At 46.0% G+C, this 25,421-nt stretch overlaps 1 protein-coding gene and 1 long non-coding RNA gene across 3 annotated transcripts in view; one reads left to right on the top strand and one right to left on the bottom strand.

Annotated features, from left to right (window-relative positions):
* SLIT3 (slit guidance ligand 3) overlaps positions 1-25,421 on the top strand; it is a 634,924-nt gene that overhangs the window by 574,506 nt on the left and 34,997 nt on the right. For both annotated transcript variants that reach the window (XM_024247052.3, XM_054556205.2), the window contains 6 exons: positions 1,817-1,885; positions 3,287-3,358; positions 3,965-4,036; positions 13,946-14,017; positions 15,266-15,429; positions 18,340-18,464. In XM_024247052.3, the coding sequence (XP_024102820.1) occupies positions 1,817-1,885; positions 3,287-3,358; positions 3,965-4,036; positions 13,946-14,017; positions 15,266-15,429; positions 18,340-18,464 (574 nt within the window). The remainder of the gene's footprint in view (positions 1-1,816; positions 1,886-3,286; positions 3,359-3,964; positions 4,037-13,945; positions 14,018-15,265; positions 15,430-18,339; positions 18,465-25,421) is intronic.
* LOC129059617 (uncharacterized) lies at positions 20,495-25,301 on the bottom strand. Its single transcript, XR_008525627.1, has 3 exons — positions 25,025-25,301; positions 23,034-23,100; positions 20,495-20,998 (listed from the first exon to the last, which is right to left on the bottom strand). It is a non-coding gene; the product is annotated as an uncharacterized LOC129059617 (long non-coding RNA).

Below are 25,421 nucleotides of genomic sequence, written 5' to 3'. Positions count from 1 at the left end.
TCATGGCTCTTATTCACCAGTATATACGATACTTGGTACATCATAATCGTTCAATAAATACTTGGGCTTTAATTAATGCATGCATGAATGAATGTATTTCTCTTGGCTGTCTGAGGGCACAATCTAAGCATGTGCATGACTGAATTTTAGGCTCCCTGAGACAGAAATGGAATCTGGTTCATCTCTGTATTTCCCCCAGGATCTAGTATAGCTCTTGGCCCATAATGGTACACAACCAAGGATCAAACCAAAAGGACATCAGTCCAATATGCCATGGCCACCTAAGACCTTATTAGGTCCAGTCCAGCATCCTGTGCCATGAGAGTCCCCAGGGGCCAGCCATAGGAGGAAAGTTACTGGGTCTTAAGTAAACAATTAAAGATAATGTATGTTCCAATGTGGCCTTAAAGCTAAGGCTGGTTCAGTCATCGACACCTTGACCCATATTCTGTTTTAACCCATTTCTATCCCATTCAGTCATTTTGTGGTAGGTCTACTGGACACCAGGTCATGTGCTAGCACCTTATTACTCAAAATGTGGTCTGCAGACCAGCAGTCACCACCATCACTCAGGAGCTCATTAGAAATGCAGATTCTCCAACCTTACCCCAGACCTAGGGTCAGAATCTGTGGTCTAGCAAAATCCAGGTGATCTGCATGTATGTTGAAGTTTGAGAAGCATCAGGCTAGCAAGAGATAGACCTAGGTCTAGCCTCATGGAGCTTAAGGCAGACACTTGACAAATGGACAGCAGTGGCTATGTGTTGACTCTTATAAGAGAGGATGCTTTGGGAGCTTTAGATCACCAAGGAGATCAAAGCAGTTCTTGTAAGCCATCTTAAATGTTCTTCAGCTTTGTCCTGAGAGCAACAGAAAGCCTGGAAAAAGGGGTTTACAGCAAGGGTGGGAGTGAATGAATTGGCCTGTCCTTGCTTGAGGATAGCATTAACTTTTATTTATAGGTAGGAATAACCTTTTTAATTCATGATTACATAATTACAATCAGACTTTCTTGTCTTAAGCCACACTTGAGTCTCTAAGGAGGTGGCTTCATCCTAGGTGAGCAGGTCAGTGTAGGATGCTGAATCCAGGCAGGTCTAAGCTCAGCCTTTGCCTGTCTGGAAGGAGTCCCCATCTGTTGGGTGCAACCTCACTCTGAACCCCTGTCCCCTCCTGCCATGTGGTCCTTCTGCTGGGAACTGTAGTACAGTGCTCCAGCAACAGAGATAGCCCCCCGTTTCCTCAGTTTCCAAATGTACATCAGAGATAGTCAACATTGAATTAGGGTTCTTAATCATGCCTGGCTCAGTTCTCCCAACAGCTTCCGGAAGCTAAGTGTGGAATTGTGGTTATGGCGTTGGGTTCAAGTCCTAGCTCAACCACTTGCTTGCTGCATGACCTTGGGCAAGTGTTTTAACATCTCTGAACTTTTCTTCAACTGTGACTTCCTGCCACATAAGGATATTGTGAGTGCTGAGTATAAAATGAGTGCTTTATTTATTAAACAAATATTTATTGAATACCTACTATGTATCAGCTCTGTAAACAGCCATGGGAGGATCCAACGGTGGGCAATTTTAGACAAGAATCCTGCCAACATGAAATGTATAAGTCCAGTGGAGAAAAAATGTCATTCATTGGCTAATCAAATAAATATTAAATGACAAATATAGTAATGCTTTGAAGTTGGGGAGGGAGGCTCTAAGAGTAAAAGAGGGACCTAATCCAGCCTGGAAAGTCAGGGAGTCTTCTCTGAAAAGGTGAGAATTTGTAAAGTGTCTCTTTCTCAGGTGTTGTCACTCCGCACCTCTTTCAGGTACCTGGAAGGAAATCACCTAACAGCCGTGCCCAGAGAGCTGTCTGCCCTCCGACACCTGACGCTTATGTAAGGAGCCCAGTATTGGGTGGGATGTTTATTTTTCCCTGCTGGGGTTGCTCAGGAAACTGAAGTGGATGGTAAGAGAGAACAGAGCTGCAGGCTGATGCAAGTGGTAATTGAAAGATGCCTTTGTCTGCTTAGGAGGACCAGAAGCCAGTCTACAAAGGGAAAGTGGGAGATCTTGCAGAATGAAAGAGCATTACCCTTGGGAAAGTAGGAGACCCACTGAGAAAAGGTGAAAGGATACCATCTCTCTGTGGGATGGATTCCTATAAACTCCTGAAACCAGGCTCTAGATAAGGATTTCTCAACCTCGGAACTATGGACATTGGGGTTAATTATTGGTTGTTGGGAGGCTGTCACAGACATTATAGGATGTTTAACAACATCCCTGGCCTCTACCCACTAGATGCCAGTCATACTTCCCCCAGTATTGACAACCAGAAATATCTCCAGACATTGCCAAATGTCATTGAGGGAGCACAAGTGCCCCCAGTTGAGAACCACTGCTCTAAAGCAATGGTCCTCACCATCAGCTGATTAGAGGAATCACCTGAGCAGTTTTGTTTTTTTTTTTTTAAACTACTGATGCTCAAGCCCATGCTAGATCAATTAAATCAGAATAGCTGGGCATGGAACTCAGGCATCAGAGGATTTAAAAGCTCCCCAGGTGATTCTAATGTGCAGCTAACATTGCCACAGCTCTGGATGTTTATCCCCGCAGGGAAGCTCAAGGTTGCAGCTGGCAGAGGACTGCACCCCCACCAACCTCAGTCCTCCTAAGAGAGAACCTGATAAGATGGAGTAAATGAATGCCAGAAGAGAAGGGGGATAGAGGGACAGTGAAAAGAATTAATCAGGGGAAAAAAGTACTAAAACAAGGAGAGATTGTTATTATATGTATTATATTTTGTTGGTACAATGAAATGGATGAATAGTCATGTAACCGAATGATTAACTAGCTGCATAAGTGAATAAATGGATAAATGAACGACAATTGCTTGAATGATTGAATAAGTGTTTGAATAGAAAATGACCATTTGGATGAATGAGCAGGTGGATAAGTGGGTGGATGGATGGTGGGAGGGAGGAAGGGAGGGTAGGATGGATGAATGGGCAGGCAGGTAGGTGAGTGTGTGGGATAAATATGATAAATATGGCAGGGGTAGATGGGTGAATGGGTGGGTGGGTAGATGGATGGATGGGCAAGTGGATGGGTGAGTGTGAGAGTAGATAAATAGGCCAGCAGCAGGATGGATAGATGAGTGAGTGAATTAATGAATAGGTGGGTGGATGGGTGGATGGGTAGATGGGTGGGTGGATGGCAGGTATGTGTGATACTTGGGAATGGCCTCCTACAGATGCAGCTAAGAAAAAAGCATGACCCCTCTGTTTTACTTTTCCTAGTGACCTGAGCAACAACAGCATCAGCATGCTGACCAATTACACCTTCAGTAACATGTCTCACCTCTCCACTCTGTGAGTACACTGAGATGCTGTGTTTACCATGCCCATGGGCCTAGCAGTAGATGGTCACTCTTTCCTGCCCTCCCAGCAGGACTAGGTTCTCTGCCCTAATGACCCTCAGGCCTATGGCTGCCCTAGCATAAGATACACCTTAATCATCAGAAGGAAGATAAAGTAGGAAGCCCCCCACTGTCCAGACAGTTAGAGAGGAACTAGAACCTCATCGCTTCTGAAGAAGGCTGTCTTAGGAATACCTTTTGTGGTTTGTGAATTTTCTTTCCCAGTAAATGGTTTTCCTACACAATTATATTTTGCTCAGACCCATTTATTTCCCATTAGTTTTGCACATTGTGAGCACTCATCATTGGACAGGAGAGAGAGGTGATGAACAAGCTGGTTAGAAAGCCAGCCTGCCACAGAACTTGAGTAAACTGAGGAAATAAAGCCAGTGCGCTCCCTGGATTGGTGAAGAGGTTTCTTGTCCCTTTAGTGGATGTTCTGTCAATATATCAACATTAAAAAGATAAGCCATTTGCTTTGGTTCACAACATGAACAGTGCGCCTACGCATGGTAGAGAATAGAAAGACATAACAGGGCATGTGCCTCCTTTTCCACAGGATCCTGAGCTACAACCGGCTGAGGTGCATCCCCATCCATGCCTTCAACGGGCTGCGGTCCCTGCGAGTGCTGTGAGTACCCCAGCATGCTGCTTTTGACTTACATATTGCTGAGTGACAGCAGGAAGCAGACTAAGCACTCCCCTTCCCTACTCTCCTTTGCCCAAAGCCTACTCCACCCCCAAACACACCTTCCTACCCAGCACCCTTATTTGCTCAGTGGAGTAGAGAGAGCTACCCTTGAGAGTCTGCCATTCCCAGGGTCCAGCCCACTACCACTGTGGAACCTTGAGCAAATCACTGAGCCCCTTCAACTTTCTGCTTCTTTATGTGTAAAATGGGATCAATAGCACCTCCCTTGTGAGGATTAGGATATGCAATTGTATTTTACCCTGTAGTATTGAGCAGAGTGTGTGGCCATAGCCACGTTTCGATGATCATTCTGTTTACAGTTGTTTCGTCAGAGGGGCGATGCAACATGGTGAACCTCTGCATGAAAACAGCTCCTACCCCAGAGATCACAAGCTGGAAACCCAGGGGCCCCGTCCAGCTCACAGACAGCTATCAGTTAGCAATTATGGGGTTGGCTCATAGAGTGTCCTTTTAAAAACACAAAGCTTAATAAGCTGTCAACATTTAAATATCAGGAGATTTCTTCCACAAATCCCACTCTCTATATTCTTGTGGAAAATTGAGAGACCTGGCCATACCAGGGCCCTGCCTCTGCATTCCTGCATGGCTGAGCAGCCCTGCCCCTTTAAACAGAGTTGTGCAGGCTGCAGCCTCCACACCCGGCCCACTCTGCTCGCCTGCCTGGCCCTGCCCTACACATGGGTAGCTGAGTGTCTTCTCATCCATAAAATCAGATAATTATGGTAATTGCCTCACAGGGTTTTATGAGGATTAAATGAGATACTGTATATGAAGTACTTAGCACAGCTCTGGCACTGTAAATGCTTAACAAATATTCACTTGTTATTATTCTTATATCACAGCTTGCTAGGGCAGGAAGGCACCCCACCACCACCCCCAACCCTGGGCCTGATTAACACCTGATTTTTGTGCCTTCCCGTCTTGCTTCTGTTTTATTAGCACATTCCTTTGAATTCCTTTGGTCCTTTGAATATCACCCTTGAATGCTATTCATGAAAACAGAGATGCCAGATACTCCGCCCCCAAACCTGTCAACTTCCTGACTTTCTAGATCATTATTACTATAATAGTGATCAACGTATTTTATGGGACAGTTTTCTTCGTCTAACCTTTTGCAACACTGCTGTGAGACCAAGACAATTCTGCCCATTTTAAACATGGAGAAACTGAGGCCCAGACTGGTGAAGTAGCCAAGGTCTAGCAGTCAGGAAGTTGCAGAATCCAGCCTCCTGGGACCCAGGACCCATTCCAGCGCTGAGTAGCAATCCACAAACAGCACCCAACAAGCTAGTCCATCTCAGAGCCTCCAGGCTGATGTGATTTATTGAGGCCCACAAAACACCGGTGTCAGCGACAACTCCCGCCACATGTCATCTGCGCTGTTATTAAAAATCAATTCTCTGGGGGCAAAGAAGTGCCCGTGCTGACAGTGTGCAATCTGTTATTGTCACTTATTTATTATCCACCTTCTCTGGGGAGTTTGAGAATGGAAACATCAGCACAACCATTTCCCTGTTTCCAGTTGAACACAGCAGGAGATGGACTTTTTTCACTGGCCAGGGCTGAAGCCGGACCTGCTCCCCCTTCCTTCTCCTACCATTCCCCCTCAATCCCAACCTATTGTCTTCCATCCCAGTCTAACAGTTCTGTGCGTGGGTTCGCTGCCAGGAGGTGGGACCTGCCAATTTTAAGGAATCTGCATGCATCTGTTCATAATTAGAGTAGTGATGGTTGGGGCAACTCAATATGTAAGAGGAAGAGAAAATGTTTGCCCATCCATCTGTCTTTTGGGGTGGTGGGGGTGATGGGGTGAACACCACCAGCCTGACCAGGGTTTTCTCCTTCCTCGACATCTTGTTTGTCCCAGTCTGGCACACTACTGCCGTGAGTTCATCAGCGGTACAAGTAACCATACAACACGCTGGCATTTGCTTCTTGAAATATGAATTAGAAGGCTTGCCCCAGCATGGTGGCTTACACCTGTAATCCCAGCACTTTGAGAGGCCAAGGTGGGAGGATTACTTCAGCCCAGGACTTCAAGACTAGCCTGGGCAACATGGCAAAACCCTGTCTCTACCAAAAAATTCAAAAAATTAGCCAGGCATGGTAACATGCACCTGTAGTCCCAGCTACTTGAGAGGCAGAGGTGGGAGGATGGTTTGAGCCTGGGAGGCGGAGGTTGCAGTGAGCTGAGATCACGCCATTGCATTCTAGTCTGGGCAATAAAGCCAGACCCTGTCTCAAAAGAAAAAAAAGAATTAATAGGCTTTTAGCATCATCATTTTAGAATCATGAGATCTTGTGCATAAAAAGGGATCTTAGAGCACCTCAGTCCAACCATCTACCTCAGTGGGGAGCAACCATTTTCTGCCTAAGGGCCAATTCAGGAAAAGTAAAAATGTTTATGGGCTACATTTCTTTTACGATATTTGTATCCTTTCTCCCACTAATTACACACCTAGGAATTTAGGTTAAAGAAATCATCCAAAATGAGGGAAAGGTTCTGTGGATTAAAATCTTTGTTGTGCTGTTATTTTTAACCTAAATTTTAAATATTACCTACAAGGGCCATAGTGGGGAAATGTTTAAGGAAACCATGAGGCAACCAGTCAATGAAGTGCAATTATTAAAAGAGGCAAAGATGAAAACTAGATAGCAATGTGGGAAAGTGCTTATCGCATAGCGTTACATGGAGAAATAAACCTAACTTGTATATATGTTACAATTATAACTTGTAAACATTTATACCTATGAAGACTGTAAGAGAGCAAATGAAAAAAATGTGATAGTTAATGTTTATATAAAGTCATTTCTATAACAAATGAAGTCAAAGTTGAAGATGAATGAAAACCGGGCATGGTGGCTCATGCCTGTAATCCCAGCACTTCGGGAGGCCAAGGCGGGTGGATCACCTGAAGTCAGGAGTTCAAGACCAGCCTGACCAATATGGTGAAACCCTGTCTCTACTAAAAATACAAAAATTAGCCGAGCATAGTGGTGTGTGCCTGTAGTCCCAGCTACTCAGGAGGCTGAGGTGGGAAGATCAATTGAGGCAGGCAGGTGGAGGCTGCAGTAAGCAGTGATTGAGCTACTGCACTCCAGCCTGGGTAACACAGAGCAAGACCTTGTTTCAAAAGAAATAATAAATCAATAAAGATGAATGAAGATGGTAACATATTTACAACTTAGAGAGTTGGAAGAAAGATTGGCTTTTTAAAATCAGGAATTACATTATCTACAACTGCATTTGAACATTTATATATTCTTTCCTCATTTCTGAGGGGTTTCATTCTTTTAATTAAACTTTCAGAAGTGACCAGAGACCCAGAGATGTTGGGTGTTTGCGGCAGGAAGAAGAATGAGCGTCAAGGTTTAGTTTGGACGTAGACAAAGGCCAAAAAGTGATCTGGAAAGCAGGAAGAGAAAACTGACATTTAAGAGAGAGAGAGAGAGAGAGAGAGAGAGAGTGTGCGTGTATGGGTGGATACAAATACATTTCAGGAGAGCACAACAGGAGGGTGGTCTTTTAGCCCTGAGTACAAAACATTGTGTGAAAAATGCTTTCTCTACTTGGCTCCGAATCTGAAAATAGCAAAAAGAGAACATTCTTGTGGACATCTTCATCCTTCTTAGGGGATCCATGCATTCCCTGATCTTTGCTCCATACCAAGTCACATGCCTTCTATGCGTGTGGTCCCAACTGTCTTGCCCCAGTCGCAGGAGGGCCACCTGGAATCAGTTAGCTCTGGGCAGGCAATTTCAGCGTGTGCTCACGAAGGAGCCAGTGGGATTATCATTCACCATCCTTTATCATTCACCATCCTCAGTATTTTTAGCTCCTAGTCCCTGAAGTAAGAATTGTGCTGTTTATACACACGGGGCTGTTCATCACTGCTCTACCAATTGCCTGAATTCTCCTTAAAACATCCCCGCAAGGGAGCCCTTTGCTTGATTACCTTCTGAGACAAAGAGCTCACTCCCTTACCAGGCAACTCTATTCCACTTTTGACCAGGTATTAGAGCATCAGAAAATTCTGCTGAGCCAGAAGGTGACTCATTGTGACCTCCCAACCGTGGTCCAGGGTTGGCACTTTGATATCTCTAAAATAAAAATAAGTAAACAAAAGTTTAATTGCAGAATTTAGGATTGAAGGGTGAATATTGAAAATTTTTCTGTCCAAATGTTTCATTTATAAGAAGAAAAGACAGGCCGGGCATGATGGTTCACGCCTGTAATCCCAGCACTTTGGGAGGCCGAGGCGGGTGGATCATGAGGTCAGGAGATCGAGACCATCTTGGCTAACATGGTGAAACCTCGTCTCCACCAAAACTACAAAAAATTAGCTGGGCGTAGTGGCGGGTGCCTGTAGTCCCAGCTACTCGGTAGGCTGAGGCAGGAGAATAGCCTGAACCTGGGAGGCGGAGCTTGCAGTGAGCAGAGATCACACCACTGCACTCCCGCCTTGGCCACAGAGCGAGATTCGAGATTCGGGATTCGGTCTCAAAAAAAAAAGACAAGACAGATTCAGAGAGGTTTAGTGACTTGTTCAAGATCATTCTCTTATTTATGCTTTCCTGAATACCTGCTACGGGTTAGTTGCTGTGCTTAACTCCGGAGGGGGGAAAGAAAACAAACAGTGAATGAGACACAACTGCTGCCCTCAGGGAGCTCTTGGTCTAGAAGGGGAAATAAGTAAGCAACTACAATGCAGAGTGACACCTGAGAGAAGAGCCATGGGGATGCAAGTGAGAGGCATGTAACCTAGTCTTAGCCACTCAAAAGGCTTTCTGAAAGGAAAGTTAATAATCACCACTGACATTCATCAAGCCGTGGCTATGCGCTGCACAAAGGGCTAAGTGCTTTAGTTATGTTATCTTAGTCACCCTCTACCTTGTGAAGGATATACCGCTGTTATCCCCATTTCACAGATCAGTAAATAGAGGCTGAATGAGATTAAGTAACTTGCCCAAAATGATGTAATCAGTAGGTAGTAAAATTGGAATTTAAACCCAAGACTATTTGCTTTCAGAATCACTCCTCTTAACTTGTGCTTCCAGGACTGAGACTGAGAAACCAGAGGGGGTTACCTAAGTAGGGATGGGAGTGAAGAACATTCTAGGCCAGGAGAATATAAATGCCCTGGACAGAGGCCCTGAAGTCAGGAAAGGCATATGCACTGGGGGAATCACAAGAAGCTACAAGTGTGGCTGCAATGTGGCTTCTAGGGGCAGGAGTGGGAAGAGATGCTGCTGAGTAGCCCCAAGGCACAGGCAGAACCAAGGCTGGGATTCACCTCTGGGCTCCTAGCCCAGTGCTCTTTCTACCACAATCTACCTGCTTCCCCATCGCAGGCTAGCATCTGTTTTTATCTGCACCCATTTCAGACTGGAGGGAGCTGGCCTGTGTAAAAATGAGGTGTTTTCTTCCTCACCCAGAGAGGCCTCTGATGGGAATTGAGGAGTGGGTGAAATGGAAGATGCAGAGAGAAAGGGGACAGGTGCTGACCGCTCTGCCAAAATGCAATGTCTCCTCTGCAGTCCTGGAATCAGGTCACAGGACTCACCATGGCCTTTGAGACATACAAGCTGCACACTTTCAGGCTTCCACCCTATGTGGGTAACTCCCAGAGGACTGGCCCCAAAATCCACTCAAAAACATAGAGGAGGAGTCATGACAGTGATAACAATCATCATAGCTGATGTGACTGAGTGCTTCTGAACCACTGGCATCCGGTTTTTTAATCCTCACAGCTAGCTTATGAAGTGGTATACTAGCTGTCCTCCTGGGCAAAGAGGAAGAAAATCAGCTCAAACCACCTTAAGCATAAAGAGAATTTATCAACTCAGATAACTGAAGAATGCACTGGAAGATACCAGGCTCTAGGGCTAGATGCAGGTACTGCAATGATACTGTCAGAATGTGTCTGTTATCCCAGCACTTTGGGAGGCTGAGGTGGGCAGATCCCAAGATCAAGAGATCGAGACTATCCTGGCCAACAGGGTGAAACACTGTCTCTACTAAAATAAAAAAAATACAAAAATTAGCTGGGCATGGTGGCGCCCACCTATAGCCCCAGCTACTCAGGAGGCTGAGGCAGGAGAATCACTTGAACCGAAGAGGTGGAGGTTACAGTGAGCCGAGATCACGCCACTGCACTCTAGCTTGGCAACAGAGTGAGACTCTGTCTGAAAAAGAAAAGAAATATGTAGGCCAGGCACAGTGGCTCACGCCTGTAATTCCAGCACTTTGGGAGGCCAAGGCAGGTCGATCACCTGAGGCCTGGAGTTCAAGACCAGCCTGGCCAAGATGGCAAAACCCCATTTCTACTAAAAATACAAAATTAGGCAGGCATGGTGGTGCACATCTGTAATCCCAGCTACTCAGGAGGCTGAGGCAGGAGAATCGCTTGAACCTGAGAGGCAAAAGTTGCAGTGGGCCAAGATCGTGCCACTGCACTCCAGCCTGGGCAACAAAGTGAGACTCTGTCTCAAAAATAATCATAAATAAAAAGAAATGTACCTCTGCCTCTTGCCCTGTTTTCCTAAGTAGATTTCATTCTCAGGCAGTCTTTCTCTATTTAAGACACAGAGGGTCCTGATGGGCTGAAAGTTTACATTCTAGCAGCTCAGCAGCCCCACAAAATTAAACTGCTTCTTCCCTCATCGTTCCAGAGAGCCCCAGAAGTGTGTCTCCTTGGCTCCCTTAGGTTGCATGCTCAACCTCACACGAATCACTGTGACTCTGATTGGCCAGACCTGAGCCATAGGTTCATACAGAGGCCAAACCACTGGGACCAAGAGGTGGGGAGGGGTGATCCCCAGTAGAAAACAGAGGAACTGCTACAGAAAACAGCATTGATGCCGAGAAACCCACATCCCCTAAAAATGTCTACTATATGTAGTTACTAAGAATTCCTCCATTTTAGAGATGAAAAAATCTGAGAAACCAAAAGATCTGAGAAACCAAAAGTCAATTGTCTCAGCTCACACAGCCAGTATCAGAGGAAGGATTCACACCCAGGCAGTCTGACTCCAGAGCCTTAGGTTCTGAACCCCCAGATCACCTGGGAATAGCTTAGCCTGCTCAGAAGAGAATTCACCCACCCCTACCCACATTTAGAATGAGGATAGTTCCCACTGTTCATTGTATTAACCGTAGGACGTAGGGGTTCAGAGACCCAAGGTTCACGCAGCCCAGAACTGAGGAATGGTTATGCCCTAATGTTGCCCTGATGGTGCCCTCATCTGCATTCTGAAATTCTTAAGTTTGCCTTTAACATCCCCTAAGAGTTAGGCAAGGAGGAGGAGTTCCAAGTGCTTGAAGATGAGCCACTGAGAGTTGACAGTTGCTTGCCAGCCCAGCCCCTGGGAGGCATCAGGGAGAAGGGGAGGAGAAAAGGGAAGGAACACTCATTCTTCCACTTCTCTAGCATCCTTTAGGATGGTTGTTTGACAGGCAAGAGTACTTCTTTGGAGGCCAAACGAGGATGGAGAACCTGCAGTGTAGGCGGATTTAATGAGTTCTCCTAGTAAATTATAATCCTGTTACTCTGCAGGGTTTTTTTGTTTGTTTGTTTGTGATGGAGTTTCGCTCTTGTCACCCAGGCTGGAGTACAATGGCACAATCTTGGCTCACTGTAACCTCTGCCTCCTGGGTTCAAGCAATTCTCCTGCCTCAGCCTCCCGAGTAGCTGGGATTACAGGCGCCCACCACCACACTCGGCTAATTTTTGTATTTTTAGTAGAGAATGGAGCCTGACTTGCAGATGTCACAATGCTAAAGCTGCCCTTGGGTCCTTTGGTGTTTTAAAATTAGGCCTCATGCCTCTCCAGGGGTCCAGGCCTCATTTGGAAATGACTAACAATGAAGCTGGGTGCATATGCAAAACAGCAAGCGGCCATGAAGCCATCAAAGTCAATAGCAGGCAGGGGCTGGTATGATTCATAAATAACCTCATGAATTAGAGGCTAAATGATGCTGATAGAAGTGTTAGGAAGTGCTTCTAGCTCTTCCTTACTCAGGGAGGTGAGAAGCTATCATGAACACTCTAGATGGCTGTTTGCCATCTTCCTGCTGTCCTAGCTGCCTAAGCATTGAGGCTCACTTTCACCCTGAGAATTTCACCAGAGAACTGTGAGGTGGGAGGAGAAGGAGCTGATGACAGTGATGAGGATGTCAACGGAGGTTAACTAAGAGGAGAAAGAGAAGAGGAGATTATATGGGAAGAGGAGAGAAATAAGGGCCTTGCCTTAAACCAACAGGAGAAATCTTTCTAAACCCTTGCTACTGGCATCAGCATCACCTCAGAGTTTGTCAGAAATGCAGAATCTCAGGCCCCACCCCAGACCCACTGAATCAGAATCTTTGGAAGTGGGGCTCAGGAATCTGCATATTTACTAGCTTCCAACACTCACTCAGTGTGAGAGCCACTGTTTTCTATCAATCAAGAGTAATTAGGCTCATGTCTCTATGTCAGCTGAAGACCAAAGGCAAACTAACTTCAGTTGAAGGGAGAAGAAGAGCAAATTCATTCGTTATTATTCCATCTGTACTTCCACTGTCAACACTAATCGTCTCTTTGTTCTACTAGGACTCTCTGCCTGCAATAAAGTTGTTAGTCCTTACCCCGAAGGGTGATTATTGCCAACACAGGTGATGGTGCCCATCAGTCACTAAAGAAGCCTTTGAGTTTCTATGAATTTGCAGATTTTTTTATGCAGTTGATGATTAATCCTTTAATGGAGAATATAATCCATGAGTTGTGGATTTGCTCGTGTTGTTACTTGAGCATGGAGCAGTGTTCATTGAGGTTTTTTATGCACCTATTCTCCAGGCATTTGTGGAAGGCTTAGTATATGGCACCGCTGTGTGAGAATAGCTCCTAGCTGCCTACACCACAGGGTGGAGAGAGGCATGATTAATACCAAGTGGGGTGCACGGCCCTTCCGACATGCTGTGGGAAGATGCACTCGGGTGCACACAAGTGCCAGACTCGTGTATGTGTGTGGCTGATGCCAAAGCCGTTTCCATAACAATGAGTGTTCAGCTCCAGAGACTCCTCGGGAGCTGAGGACCCCCTCCCTCTGTCACCAAAGCTGGGATTGGTAGCATTTCTCAACCCACCTAAGATCTCTTTAGGTAAATACAAAGGGAACTAATTTACTGAGCTCCTTGATACAGATACCCTTCAAGACTCTTTCACAAATATTAATATTGATTAGTCATTTAGCACTTAGAAAATGCTGGCTCTCTCTACGTAGATTAACACACCCATGACAACTTTCCATGGCAAGCCTTTTTATTCTCATACCTGTTTTACAATAGAGGCTGAGGCACAGAGAGGGTAAATTGCTTTGCCCTTAGTCACACAGCTGGTAGGCGACAAAGTCAGGTTTGACTCACACAGCCTGGCTCCAGAACTTCCAGTCTTAAGCACAGCTCTTCATATGATCTTTGAAACTCCAGTAACTCCCTTGGGTAGATATGTCTCTTCATTTCTCAGCTGCAAAAATGAAGGCCCAGAAAAGTGACGTAACTTATCCAGTGTTCCAAGGCTAAAAGAGACTGGTTTCTGATTTCACCTCAGGTCTATCAGATTGAAAAGTCCACCCGCTTCTTCCCCAAACCCTCTACTCCCTCCATCCTTGCTGCTGAGCTGGGCATAGAACATTCATGCACCCAGAGCAAAGGGGGCTGCAGCTACTGCTAGGAGCAGTGGGGCTCTGAGCAAAAGTGAAGGGTGGCAGGGCCAGGCACTGGAGGCCCTGAGAATATGCTAAATTCAAATTAGTGGATGCTAACCTTCCGACCCGTGCCCTCTGCTTCAGAACCCTCCATGGCAACGACATTTCCAGCGTTCCTGAAGGCTCCTTCAACGACCTCCCATCTCTTTCCCATCTGTAAGTAGCAGTATTTCTCCCCAATGCACATTCAAAACATGAAAGCATGAAAGTGTCAGCGACAATGTCATCACTGTCAGCATTTTGGCATATGTCCTTCCCTTATGCATACAGTATATTTTACAACAATGTATCCACACTATGCATATTGTCTTGTTCCCCACTTCAGAAGCCTTCAAAGGAATCCTCAATTATGTAAACAGTGTAAATATTTAATAAGAACTAATAGAAAACATGTACTATGGGCTAAACACTTTAGATACGTTTTCTATTTATTTCTTACAGCTGTAAGGCATTTTTATCCTATTATTATATATAATAACATTGTGTCTAAGCATGGCACGGCTAGCAGATGGCAGGGCCCAGGATCAGATCCAGGTTTGCCTTGACTCCAAAGCACATATTCTTACCCACTCTGCACTCTGCAACAGGTATTCCCTTCTTATTTTACACAGGAAAAACTGAGGCCCATAAATATTAGGTGACTAGCTAAAGGTTGACTATCAGGTCAGTGAGATGTTGGACTAGAATCTAGGTTCCCTCACTCCCAGGCCAGACCTCTCTTCCACAGATCAGGGATCCCTACCTTTTTTTATATACCTCTGTCAGTGAACATTTTCGAGTTTGCATTCCTTCTATATGCATATTTAATTATTTTCATAATGTGTGCATACACTATAATACGGATATACTACGTATGCATATTCTAAAACTTTTAAAAGTAGAATTGTTAAAGGATATAATAAAAAAATAGAATTTCTAATATTTTCTTTCCAGTCACAACTTTGGAGATGTCTGTACTGGACTTAACCCTCTTCCCCTGCATTCTTCAGCCAAGTGGTCTGAAGCTGCTCCCTAGGTTGCTGGGTTTCAGAACCTTCTCTGCAGAGTATATCCTCCAGTGGACCCTTCAACAGGGCAAGGGAACCAGATAATCAGATGGCCAGAGATCCAGGAAGCTCCCTAAAGGAGCTAGGATGGGGTTGAGTTGAAGAGTGAGTCTTACCGTAGGTCAGAGCCACGCCTCAGAAGTGGAAGGGGCTGGGATGGGAGTTGAAACGTCCACAGGATTGGAAGTACACTCTGGAGATATTAACTTTGCCACAGTGGAGACGACTACTCCGCTGGCCTCATATTGGATACCTCCAGTCTAGCCAAAGTCTGAAAATGCATTTCCAGAGAGCTGAGGATATGAAGGCTACTGGCCAAGCTGGGCAGGGGGCCCTGACTTCCTGTTCTGCCTCCTAGGGCACTGGGAACCAACCCACTCCACTGTGACTGCAGTCTTCGGTGGCTGTCAGAGTGGGTGAAGGCGGGCTACAAGGAGCCTGGCATTGCCCGCTGCAGTAGCCCTGAGCCCATGGCTGACAGGCTCCTGCTCACCACCCCAACCCACCGCTTCCAGTGCAAAGGTAGGTGACGCCCACACCCCACCCTCCCCTGCCCCTTGTGGGGTCTGCTGTGTTCCCAGCAACCTGTCAGAGCAGGGTATCTCAACAGATGTGGCTTCAGAAACCTTCACCCTGTCTCTTCCATGGGTCCCACAAAGAGGCTCAGATGCTGACGCTGATGTGGACCCTTATCTAATGGGCCAAGTGTCATTCTCTCCAAGTCCCCTGCTGGCATTGCCACACATCTCCTCACTGACTTCTTTCTGCACATGTCTTTCCATAGTGGAGAATATCTTTTTTTTTTTTTTCATCTTTTGTAGAGACAAGGTCTCACTATGTTGCACAGGCTGGTCTTGAACTCCTGATCTCCAACGATCCTCCTGTTTTGGCCTCCCCAAATGCTGGGATTACAGGCATAAGCCACTGCACCTGGCCTTGAGAAAAATCTTTAACCTGCATTTTTTTTATCCAACATTATTAAAACATAAGCATTTTCCCATTTTACCCAGCAAACTTTTGTACGTGTGTTTTTTTATTGATCATATTATTATTATAACAACAACTACCGAGTTCTTATGCAACAGGAATGATGTTAAGCACTTTCTCATGTATTTTTTTCTCATTCTTCATGTAACAACTTATTTAATTCTCTAACACCTCTATGTGATCAACTTTTAATATTATCCTCATTTCTAAAAATGAGAAAATCAAGGCTTAACAGGTTTCCAGGTCTTCTCATTCTTCATGTAACAACTTATTTAATTCTCTAATACCTCTATGCAATCAACTTTTAATATTATCCTCATTTCTAAAAATGAGAAAATCGAGGCTTAACAGGCTTCCAGGTCTATCTGATTCCAGAATGCACAGTCTTTATCATCAAGCCTTAATATTCCACTGCCACTTACTTAATCCATTTCTGGTTTTGAATCTTTAGAGTATTTCCATTTTTTTGTCTTACCACTGACACATAAAGATCTTTCTCTGTTTGAAATCATGTCCTCAGATAAGATTCAGAGAACAGAAATTACTGAATCAAAGTATATTATTATTTTTAAGGTCTTCACACATTTTGCCAAATTGGTTTTCAAAAAGGGTTATAACCAATTTACATTCCCAGTAGCATCCTTTGGTTGCATTTTTCATTAGACTCTGTCATTATTTTCTCTTATTTTCTCATTGCTAATTCAATAAGTTAAAAAAAAAAACTCCTTTTGTCTTTGATTATTGGGGAACCTGAATTTTTTATCAAAAATGTACTTTTGTATACACAGTTGTTTGATAATCTCTTTTGCTCATCTCTGAGAGGCTTAATACTTATTTTGATATATAGGTACACTTTAATTACCCTCTCAAACTTTAATGTGTCCCACACTTCTGCTGCAAGCAGAAAAACATTCCATTGGCTTAAAGCTAATTTTAATTTTCCTCCCCCTGCTTCTAAGCTATCTGATCTGATACTAAAGAGGCTCACCTAGGCGAAGAGCAGTATAGGTCTCAATCTTGGCTGCACATTTGGAAGTCATATAGGAGCTTTTAAAATTACTGAAGCCTGGCTCCACCTTCTAGGTTTTGATTAAATTGGTCTGGGGTACAACCTGGGTGTGGGGACTTTTAAAAGCACTGCAGCCGGGGTCCGGGCACGGTGGCTCATGCCTCTAATCCCAGCACTTTGGGAGGCTGAGGCGGGCGGATCACTTGAGGTCAGGAGTTCAAGACCAGTCTGCCCAACAAGGGGAAACTCCATCTCTACTAAAAATACAAAAATTAGCCAGGTGTGGTGGCACATGCTTGTAATCCCAGCTACTTGGGAGGCTGAGGCAGAACTGCTTGAATCCAGGAGGTGGAGGTTGCTGTGAGCCGAAATTGCACCACCACACTCCAGCCTGGGCAACAGAGTGAGACTCCATCTCAAAAAAAAAAAACAAAAAGCAAAAAACACTGTAGCTGGTAGTGTAAGGCAGCTAAGTCATCTGGTCATCTGGGTTTTGTCTGGGCCATTCTTGGTTTTAGCACTGAAAGCTCTGTGTCCTGCAAACCCCCTCAGCCGCAAGCAAACCAAGACAGTCTTCCTATTCTAATGTGAAGTCGGGTTGAGCCCCCTGGTACCAGCTCTCAATCAGGCCACTCTGTTTACTCATCCACAAACGGTCACTCACTGAAGTTCATCTCAGCCCATCTCTAAGTTGATGACTGTTAACCCCAAGGTCATTTATAGTCCTGACACTAAGTGTGGCCTGTTTATCCAGGGCTCATTGTCAAAGCTGGCTGCAGCAGCAGGACACAGCCCCCTTTGCAAAGCTCTGGGAAGGACCCTGACCTCCCTCCAGTGCTTGCAGCTAAAGCAAGCACATGGCTGAAACGGTCATAGATGTAACATGTACCTGAGCAGTTTTCCGTCCATTGTCAGCATCATCGCTGTGTCCTCTGGGGCCATCTATTTCTTTCTTTCAAGGTTTTCCAGGGGGGACTTCCTCTGTGTGCCTTTGGCCCAAGCACTGTGCCCTGCTTAGCCTGGCACAGACTATTCCATGGGGAGGGGTGTTTGTGGGTAGAAAAATGGGAGGTCTGAATGGAGCCTGGGCCCAGAGCTTCCTGGAATATGAAAAGATACACAGGGGGTTTCTAATTATGGTGCATTGTTTGCAGATTAGCACCAAAATCGGATCAGGCTAATTACAATAATTGATTTGACTGCAGAAGTGTTTCTGAATGATGTCCCACTGTGATTTTTCCTCACTGGACAGTGGCTGAATTAATGGGACTCTAGCTGGACTGGATGTGCTGGCTGAGGAGAGCCAGCTGCCATCTGGGCATGGAGTTGGGGAGGGGCTGGCGCTGGCTGAGGGAGGGCCCAGAGCAGAGGGGAAGGGAGGTATGGCAGTGAGCGCACTCAGGACCTGCCATCAGTACTCTGGTTTTGCTGCCCAGGGCCAGTGGACATCAACATTGTGGCCAAATGCAATGCCTGCCTCTCCAGCCCATGCAAGAATAATGGGACATGCACCCAGGACCCTGTGGAGCTGTACCGCTGTGCCTGCCCCTACAGCTACAAGGTATGCTGGAGGCCCTGTCCCCCATGTTCATGCCTCAGGCTCCTCCTTCAGACCTGGCCCCAGAGAGGGGCACCGCGCCCTGCGTACCCTCCCTTCTCCAAGGGACAGCCTGGATGAGTCCATCGCACAGGTCACCACCCCAAAGCAGCATTTGCCAGTAACACTGTTCTCTGAACTGGCGGGAGCTGCCAGTCAGAGAGGACCCCATATGGTCTTGACAAGGATGTCCAGAGAGAAAGAGGAACTGTAACGTTTGTATTTTCTTTGTGAAACATGGGGAAATTCAGTCTCAGAGAGAAAGTGTTTCCAAGTAGAGGCATCCCTTGAACCCATTCTCCCAACTTCCCTTCTAAAGGGATTTCCAGAACCTCCACCCCACCATGCCCCTGCCAAACCCCACCCTCAGAGCAACCAGCCTTGAAAGTGCCAGTTCCAGCTTGATGTAAATATAGGGATGGGGGATTGAAAGGCCTAGGGGCTGCAAACTCACCCAAAAGGTTCACCGGATAAGGTCAGCCAGCAAGAGGATGAGATCCCAGTTCTCCCCTCTGTCCTCCCCAGAAATCCAGACTACCTCCAAGACAGTCTTTCCTTCTTTCACCCAGAGCACAGTGTCATCCCCCCTGCTGACCCCTGTGGATATTGACCATGTGCCTCTCACCAGCACCTACAGAGTACAGATTATGCCAAGTACCGTGCTTGGCATTTTACTCACCTGTTCAAACACCCCCAGCAAACCTAAGAAGGCCTCATTATTCCCTTTTTACGGATGTGGAGACTGGGCCTCAGACTGTCAAGAGTTCAACTCAATGTCCAAAGCTTGTAAGCAGTAGAGCTGTGATTAAGACCCTGGGCTATGTGATTCCAGAACCCAATCCTTTTCCCCTGGAGGGTTTCCTGGATAGCTGAGCCCTTCCTTGGGCTTCACTGGAATCAGCAAAGCTGTGGCTCCATCCTCTTCTGCAGGGCCTGCCCAGCTTCCAGCCTTCCCAGGGCACCCATCCAAAGGCACTGGGCAAGCCCAGAGTTTCAGGACAGCCCTGCAGCCTGTCTAATGCACACATCTGATGCAGGTGGAGTGAGAGTGAGCTGGCATCCCCAGGTCTCTGTCTCCAGTGGGACTGTGTGTGCGTAGTGACAGGCTTAGAGGCAGCCTCGCCTCTAAGGGAACGGGACTCCTTGATGTATTTCTAGACTATGGCTGTGCTTCTAGCAGATAGTGTCAGAGTGCCACCTATGGGCTTGGGACAAGAGAGCCAAAGGATTCCCTTTGAAGCTAGCCACCTCCAAAGTCTTAAACTTACCACTGAGTCCCAGACCCATACACCCTCATTTCATAAGCTGATTATAAAAATCAGAGAAGAGAATAAATGCATAAGGTCCAGATGAGTGCCTGGCCTTTACTGATGATTCAAAAGAGAACTATACTATGTATGGAATTGAGAATGTTATAAATTCAGTTACAGGGCACCCACATACACAAAAAAAAATATTAATAGGAGAGGAGAATAGAGATTAACAGCAGACATACTCAGGATGTGTGGATCCTCTCAAACTCCCTTGTATGGATTCAGCAGAGAAAACTCAGACTGTGCAATTACACAGAGAAGCAGGTGTGGATTCCAGCTTTGTCATTTACTAGCTGTGTGGCCATTGCTAGTAATTTCATCTGTCCTCCCAGCTGCAAACTAGGACCTGTCTCATAGGTTTGCCGTAAGAATCAAATGTACAGTAATGTACCCAATACACTAGGATGATACCTGGCATTCAGTGAGCACTCAATAAGCTGGCATACTGCTGCCTTTTACCTTTACCCTTGCATGGCAGTCCCTCATACCTGGGTGTGGAATAGGCCATCAGTAACAGGTGGTATGTTGCTGGTTTGATCCAGGATTATCAGTCTATGGCACTGTGAACTGCCAAGAAACTTCAGTCATTCTCCTAGAACTGTGACTGCATTTGTAAAATTCTCAATTCCATACATAGTATAGTTCTCTTTTGAATCATCAGTAAAGGCCAGGCACTCATCTGGAGCTTATGCATTTATTTTCTTCTCTGATTTTTATAATCAGCTTATGAGATGGGTAGTATCATCCTTATTCTAGAGATAAGGTAAACTGTTTCACATTCTGATTCTTGCTTCCTTCTCTTTAAAACTGGCTTGAGTCTGAAAGTAGTAGAGCCGGGTTTGAAGTCCAGGCTTCTTCCAACTACACTTGACTGTACTATGAAGCATGACCTGACCGTCAGTGTCAGAGCAAAGAGAGTATCTTCAGAGCTACTGCAGGATAAAGCCACTTGTTTGAACTTTGTTCTCAAGATTCTGAACATCATGTCAATTTTAGAAGAATGTGAACAGAGATTTTGATCTTGAGGAAAATGTTGAGCCCAGGCAGGTCTAGGGTGCATGATGTTGATGGTGATGGTGAAGATGATGATGGTGATGGTATCAGTGATGATGACAAAGGTGACAATGGTGATGGTGTTGATGATGGCGATGGTGCTAATGGTATAGATGGTGATGATGATGATAACTATGATAACAGTAACATAAGAGCCAGCATTTATTGAGTATCTACTATGTACTGACAGTAGACTAAATAAGGTACATGTATTATCTTGCATACTCCTCATCACAGCCCTAGAATACAGTTCCTAAAATGACCCTCATTTTACAGTTGAAGAAATTGAGCATGGTAGGTAAGGGAGTTGGGATTCAAAGCTCAGAACCAACTGACTCTAGAAGCTGTGCTCCTGGCCACTGCACTCACTGCCTGTTGGCAAGTGCAGTGATTGCAGGGGCTAAGGTGGAGGATCCCTGACTATTTAGGACCTGTCTGAATTTCCAGGTTAGAGACAAGTAGAGTGTAGCCATGGGAAGAACACCAAGCAGGACCCTCTGGAGCCTGTGCCTGTGTGATGCATGACCTTGGACAGAACTCGCTTTTCTCCTCACCTCAGTTTCCTCAGCTGTAAAATGGAGCAGGTTGAACCCAAGGGATCTTTTCACTGAGGGTTGCATCAAATTCTCTGTGCTATGTCCCTGCTTTCCTTCTTGACAGGGTTAGAGCCCACCCAAACAGAGCGACTGAGATGGTAGTTCTGCATGAGTGGCTAACAGAAATCCCCAGATACCCACAAAACCAAGCTCAAAGTTCAGGCATTTACCTCTTTGCAGGTATCTCCATTTTCCCATCGACTAGCTGAGTGACCTTGGGAAGCCACAATATTATAAAAAAGCACAGGAATCACTGTGTAACATTTGGTAGCAGCTACTCTTAATCTACTATAATGCCAGGCCTTTGTGAAGCAGTTTAAACACATTATCTCTTGTAGTACTCTTAATCACCCTGTGAAATAAGTTTTATTATCCTCTTTTAATAGATGAAACAACTAAGGTTCATAAAGATGAAATAATTTACCCAAGCTCTCACACTTAGGAAGTGCATGAGCTACAACCAGAACTCAGCTATCTCTTGCAACAAAGTCTCTACACTCACAACGACTCCCAAGTCAGATTCTCCCTAAGCCTCACTTTCCCCACCTGTAACTGAGAATACTCATACTCATGTGCAGCACTGTTGGAAGAATGAAAAGGGGCTATGTGTGTACTTTGCCTACCTCAGTGCCAGGATTCAGTAGATACTTCACAAAGGGTCAGTATTTTGCCACTATGTTAAGATTTGGGGAAAAAATATATCTGTTGGCTGATTCTTTTTCAGCCATTAGTTTCAGGCACATATGTCCAATGTCTCAGAACAGTGCTTCTCAAACTTTTGTGTGCATAAGAATCACCGGAGAGCTTATTAAAATGCAAGTTCTAGTTCATTAGATCTGAGGTCAGGCCTGAGAGTGTGCATTTTTTTTTATCAGCTCCCAGGACATGCCAGTGCCACTAGTCCAAGGAGCACGCTTTGAGAAGTAAGGACTTAGCAGCACTCCTCGTCCGATCTCAGAAAGAGGTTTCCAATGAGGGTAGCTGTTCCCAGTGTCTTTTTTTTTTTTTTTTTTTTGAGACAGAGTCTCACTCTGTTGCCAGGCTGGAGTGCAGTGGCGTGATCTCGGCTCACTGCAACCTCTGCTTCCTGGGTTCAAGCAATTATCCTGCCTCAGACTCCTGAGTAGCTGGGATGCCCACCACCACGCCCAGCTAATTTTTGTATTTTTAGTAGATACAGGGTTTCACCATGTTGGCCAGGATGTTCCCGATCTCTTGACCTTGTGATCCGCCCACCCTGGCCTCCCAAAGTGCTGGGATTATAGGTGTGAGGCACCGCGCCTAGCCCCCAGTGTCTTTTAAAGCAGTGATTCCCACCTTTTTGGCACCAGGGACCAGTTTCATGGAAGACAATTTTTCCACGGAACTTGGGTGGTGGGCATGGTCTCAGGATGAAACTGTACCACCTCAGATCATCAGGCATTAGTTAGATTCTCATAAGGAGCGAGCAACCTAGATCCCTCGCATGCACAGTTCACAGTAGGGTTTGTGCTCCTATGAGAATCTAACGCCACCGCTGACCTGAAAGGAGGCGGAGCTCAGATGGTAATCCTCCTGCCCCATCTGCTCACCTCCTGCTGTGCAGCCTGGTTCCTAATGGAGACCGGTACCAGTCCATGTCCCAGGGGTTGGGGATACCTGTTTTAAAGGAAGCCAGTCATGATTCCTGGCCATGTCCTACACACACACACACACACACACACACACACACACACACGCACACAAAATGGGATAAGGAGTAGAAAGTGTGGTGGAGGACCAAGGAGCATCACAAATCTGGTAGATTTGAGCAAAATGAGGCTGAAGAGAATTGAATCAGGCTAATTAACCAGGCATTGGCAATAGTGATTATTTTTCAAGGAGAGGTAAGTGACAGAAATCCCCACTTCCAGGCCCAGTTACCATGTCATCAAGCACTAGGCTCTGCCTCCTGGATTTCTGTGCTTGGCGCAAAGGGCTGCAGGAGTTGCCACCACCTCCACCACCACTGCCATCATTGGAAGGGTTTGACCTGGAGTCACTAGTACTTGCCAGTTCCCCAGAGCAGGGGCTAACCCAGGCAGGGGCTAGAGAGGTCTTGCCTTGACCTTCTCAAGGTTCTTTGTCCTGCCCTTCACAGTCTATGTGTTGGCCACCACCACTCCCATATATGCACCTCTGGAACTACTTGGCACCAACCAAAGACCTGAAAAAGTATTTTAGTCACTCACATTCAGCCCTGCCTCAGACCCCAAGCATCATCATCATCATCATCATCATCATCATCATCAACATTGCTATTATTTATGGAGCTGCCATTACATGCTAGGTGTCTTACATATATAACCATTAACTAATTCCCCATAGGGTAGGTCGTATTATTTCCATTTCATAAGTGGTAAAAACAAGGCTCAGAGAGAACCAGTCATTTCCTTAAGGAACACAGCAGCCAACTTAGAATGTGTACTCCCATCTGCGTGCCCTTAGAACGCGTGTTTTGAGAGGGGCCAGCTAAGTGGTCCTGCATAGAGGCTCCCAGTACTAACTTTGGGCTGGATGCCTGGGTTCAGCTGCTTGTTCCCTGTTTCACTTACTGCTGTGCGATCTTGACCATATTACCTCACTTTCTAAGTCTGTCTTTCCTGTCTGTAAAAATAGTGTAATAACAATCACACCAATCTCATAGGGTTGTTGTGAACATGATATGCGATCATGAATATAAAACACTTAGCATGAGGCCTGGAATGGAAAATGTGCTCAGCAATGTGGGTGAGAATTAGTATTACAGTCTCCATTCCACACCAACTTTCAGAAAGGGGCCCTGTGCTGTTATGGTTTAGGATAAAACCAGATACCAGCCTAAACTGCACTCTCCCTGTCCTCCTCCACGAAACCTCTGACTGGCCCCTTAGCTGGGACAGGGCATGAAGTGAACCAGACAGACATGGCCCATGCCTTCCAGCTGCTGGAGATGGACCTGAGGCTCTGGTGTTTGAGAGGGTCCACAGCAGAGGCTGTCCTGGGCCCAAGGCCTTCGGCCCAGTTGGCTGCAACGTCGCAGCCAGGAGGCCCCAGTTCCATTCCATCACATCACCGGCAACAGCAGAAGAGGGAAGAGGATTTTCTCAGGCAGATGATGAGCAGGTGGTGTGGCAGTGGGCGGGCTCCCATGATCACCTCCACCAGGTCTGTGCCAAGCCACTGAGCCCAGGGCCCAGAAAGGATGCAGCAGTCGCCTCCCCAGGCCCCACGCTACCAGGTCCTATAAGGGACTGCATGCCAAGACTTGGGTGAGACTGGTCTGTCAGTCCCAAAGGAGAAGCAGGAGCCAGAAGGCCAAGAAGAGTTGGGCTGCTCCCTGGGACAGTGGGTCTCATGGAGCTCAGTCTCCACCTTGGGGCTGCCTTCCTCAGGGCCGCTGCCCTTGCTGCTCCTGCTGCCTGGCACGCTCCTCTCCCCACCTTCCACACAGTTGGCTCCTCAGCTCACATGTCCCCTTCAGAGGGGCCTGCTCCAAAGAATTCCACATCACCCTGAGCTCTCTATCGCAAAGGTTCCCCACCTGGCCTAACCTTAGGCTTACCTTCAGAACTTTAGAATACCAAAGCCTGGACCCCACTCCAGATCAATCAAGGATGGTTCTCTGGGGGTCGTCACTTTGTAGGAGACAAGGTCTGTTGGCCACACTTCGGCCTTAGTCTTCCCTACTCAAGTTGTGGGTTATATTTAAGGTGCAGTGAGGCTCATGGTAATGTTATCTTCTAGCATTTACAGAATGCCTACTATGCGCTAGGTGGATTATGCACATGTAATCTTTTCCTTACATGAAAGCTCAAGCTTAATTCTCATAGCAACCCTATGAGGTGGACTTGGAGAGGTCAAGAGGCTTTTGTGAGGTCACGATCAGCCAACCCAGATGGGATGGAGCTGGAATGTGAAACCAGCTGTATGTGAATTCAGCTTTGCCTGAATCCATAGCC

Source organism: Pongo abelii, chromosome 4, assembly GCF_028885655.2.
Source record: "Pongo abelii isolate AG06213 chromosome 4, NHGRI_mPonAbe1-v2.0_pri, whole genome shotgun sequence".
Lineage (NCBI taxonomy): Eukaryota > Metazoa > Chordata > Mammalia > Primates > Hominidae > Pongo > Pongo abelii.
The sequence above is the reverse complement of the archived record's forward strand: the minus strand, read 5'-3'. Positions and strand labels throughout refer to the sequence as shown.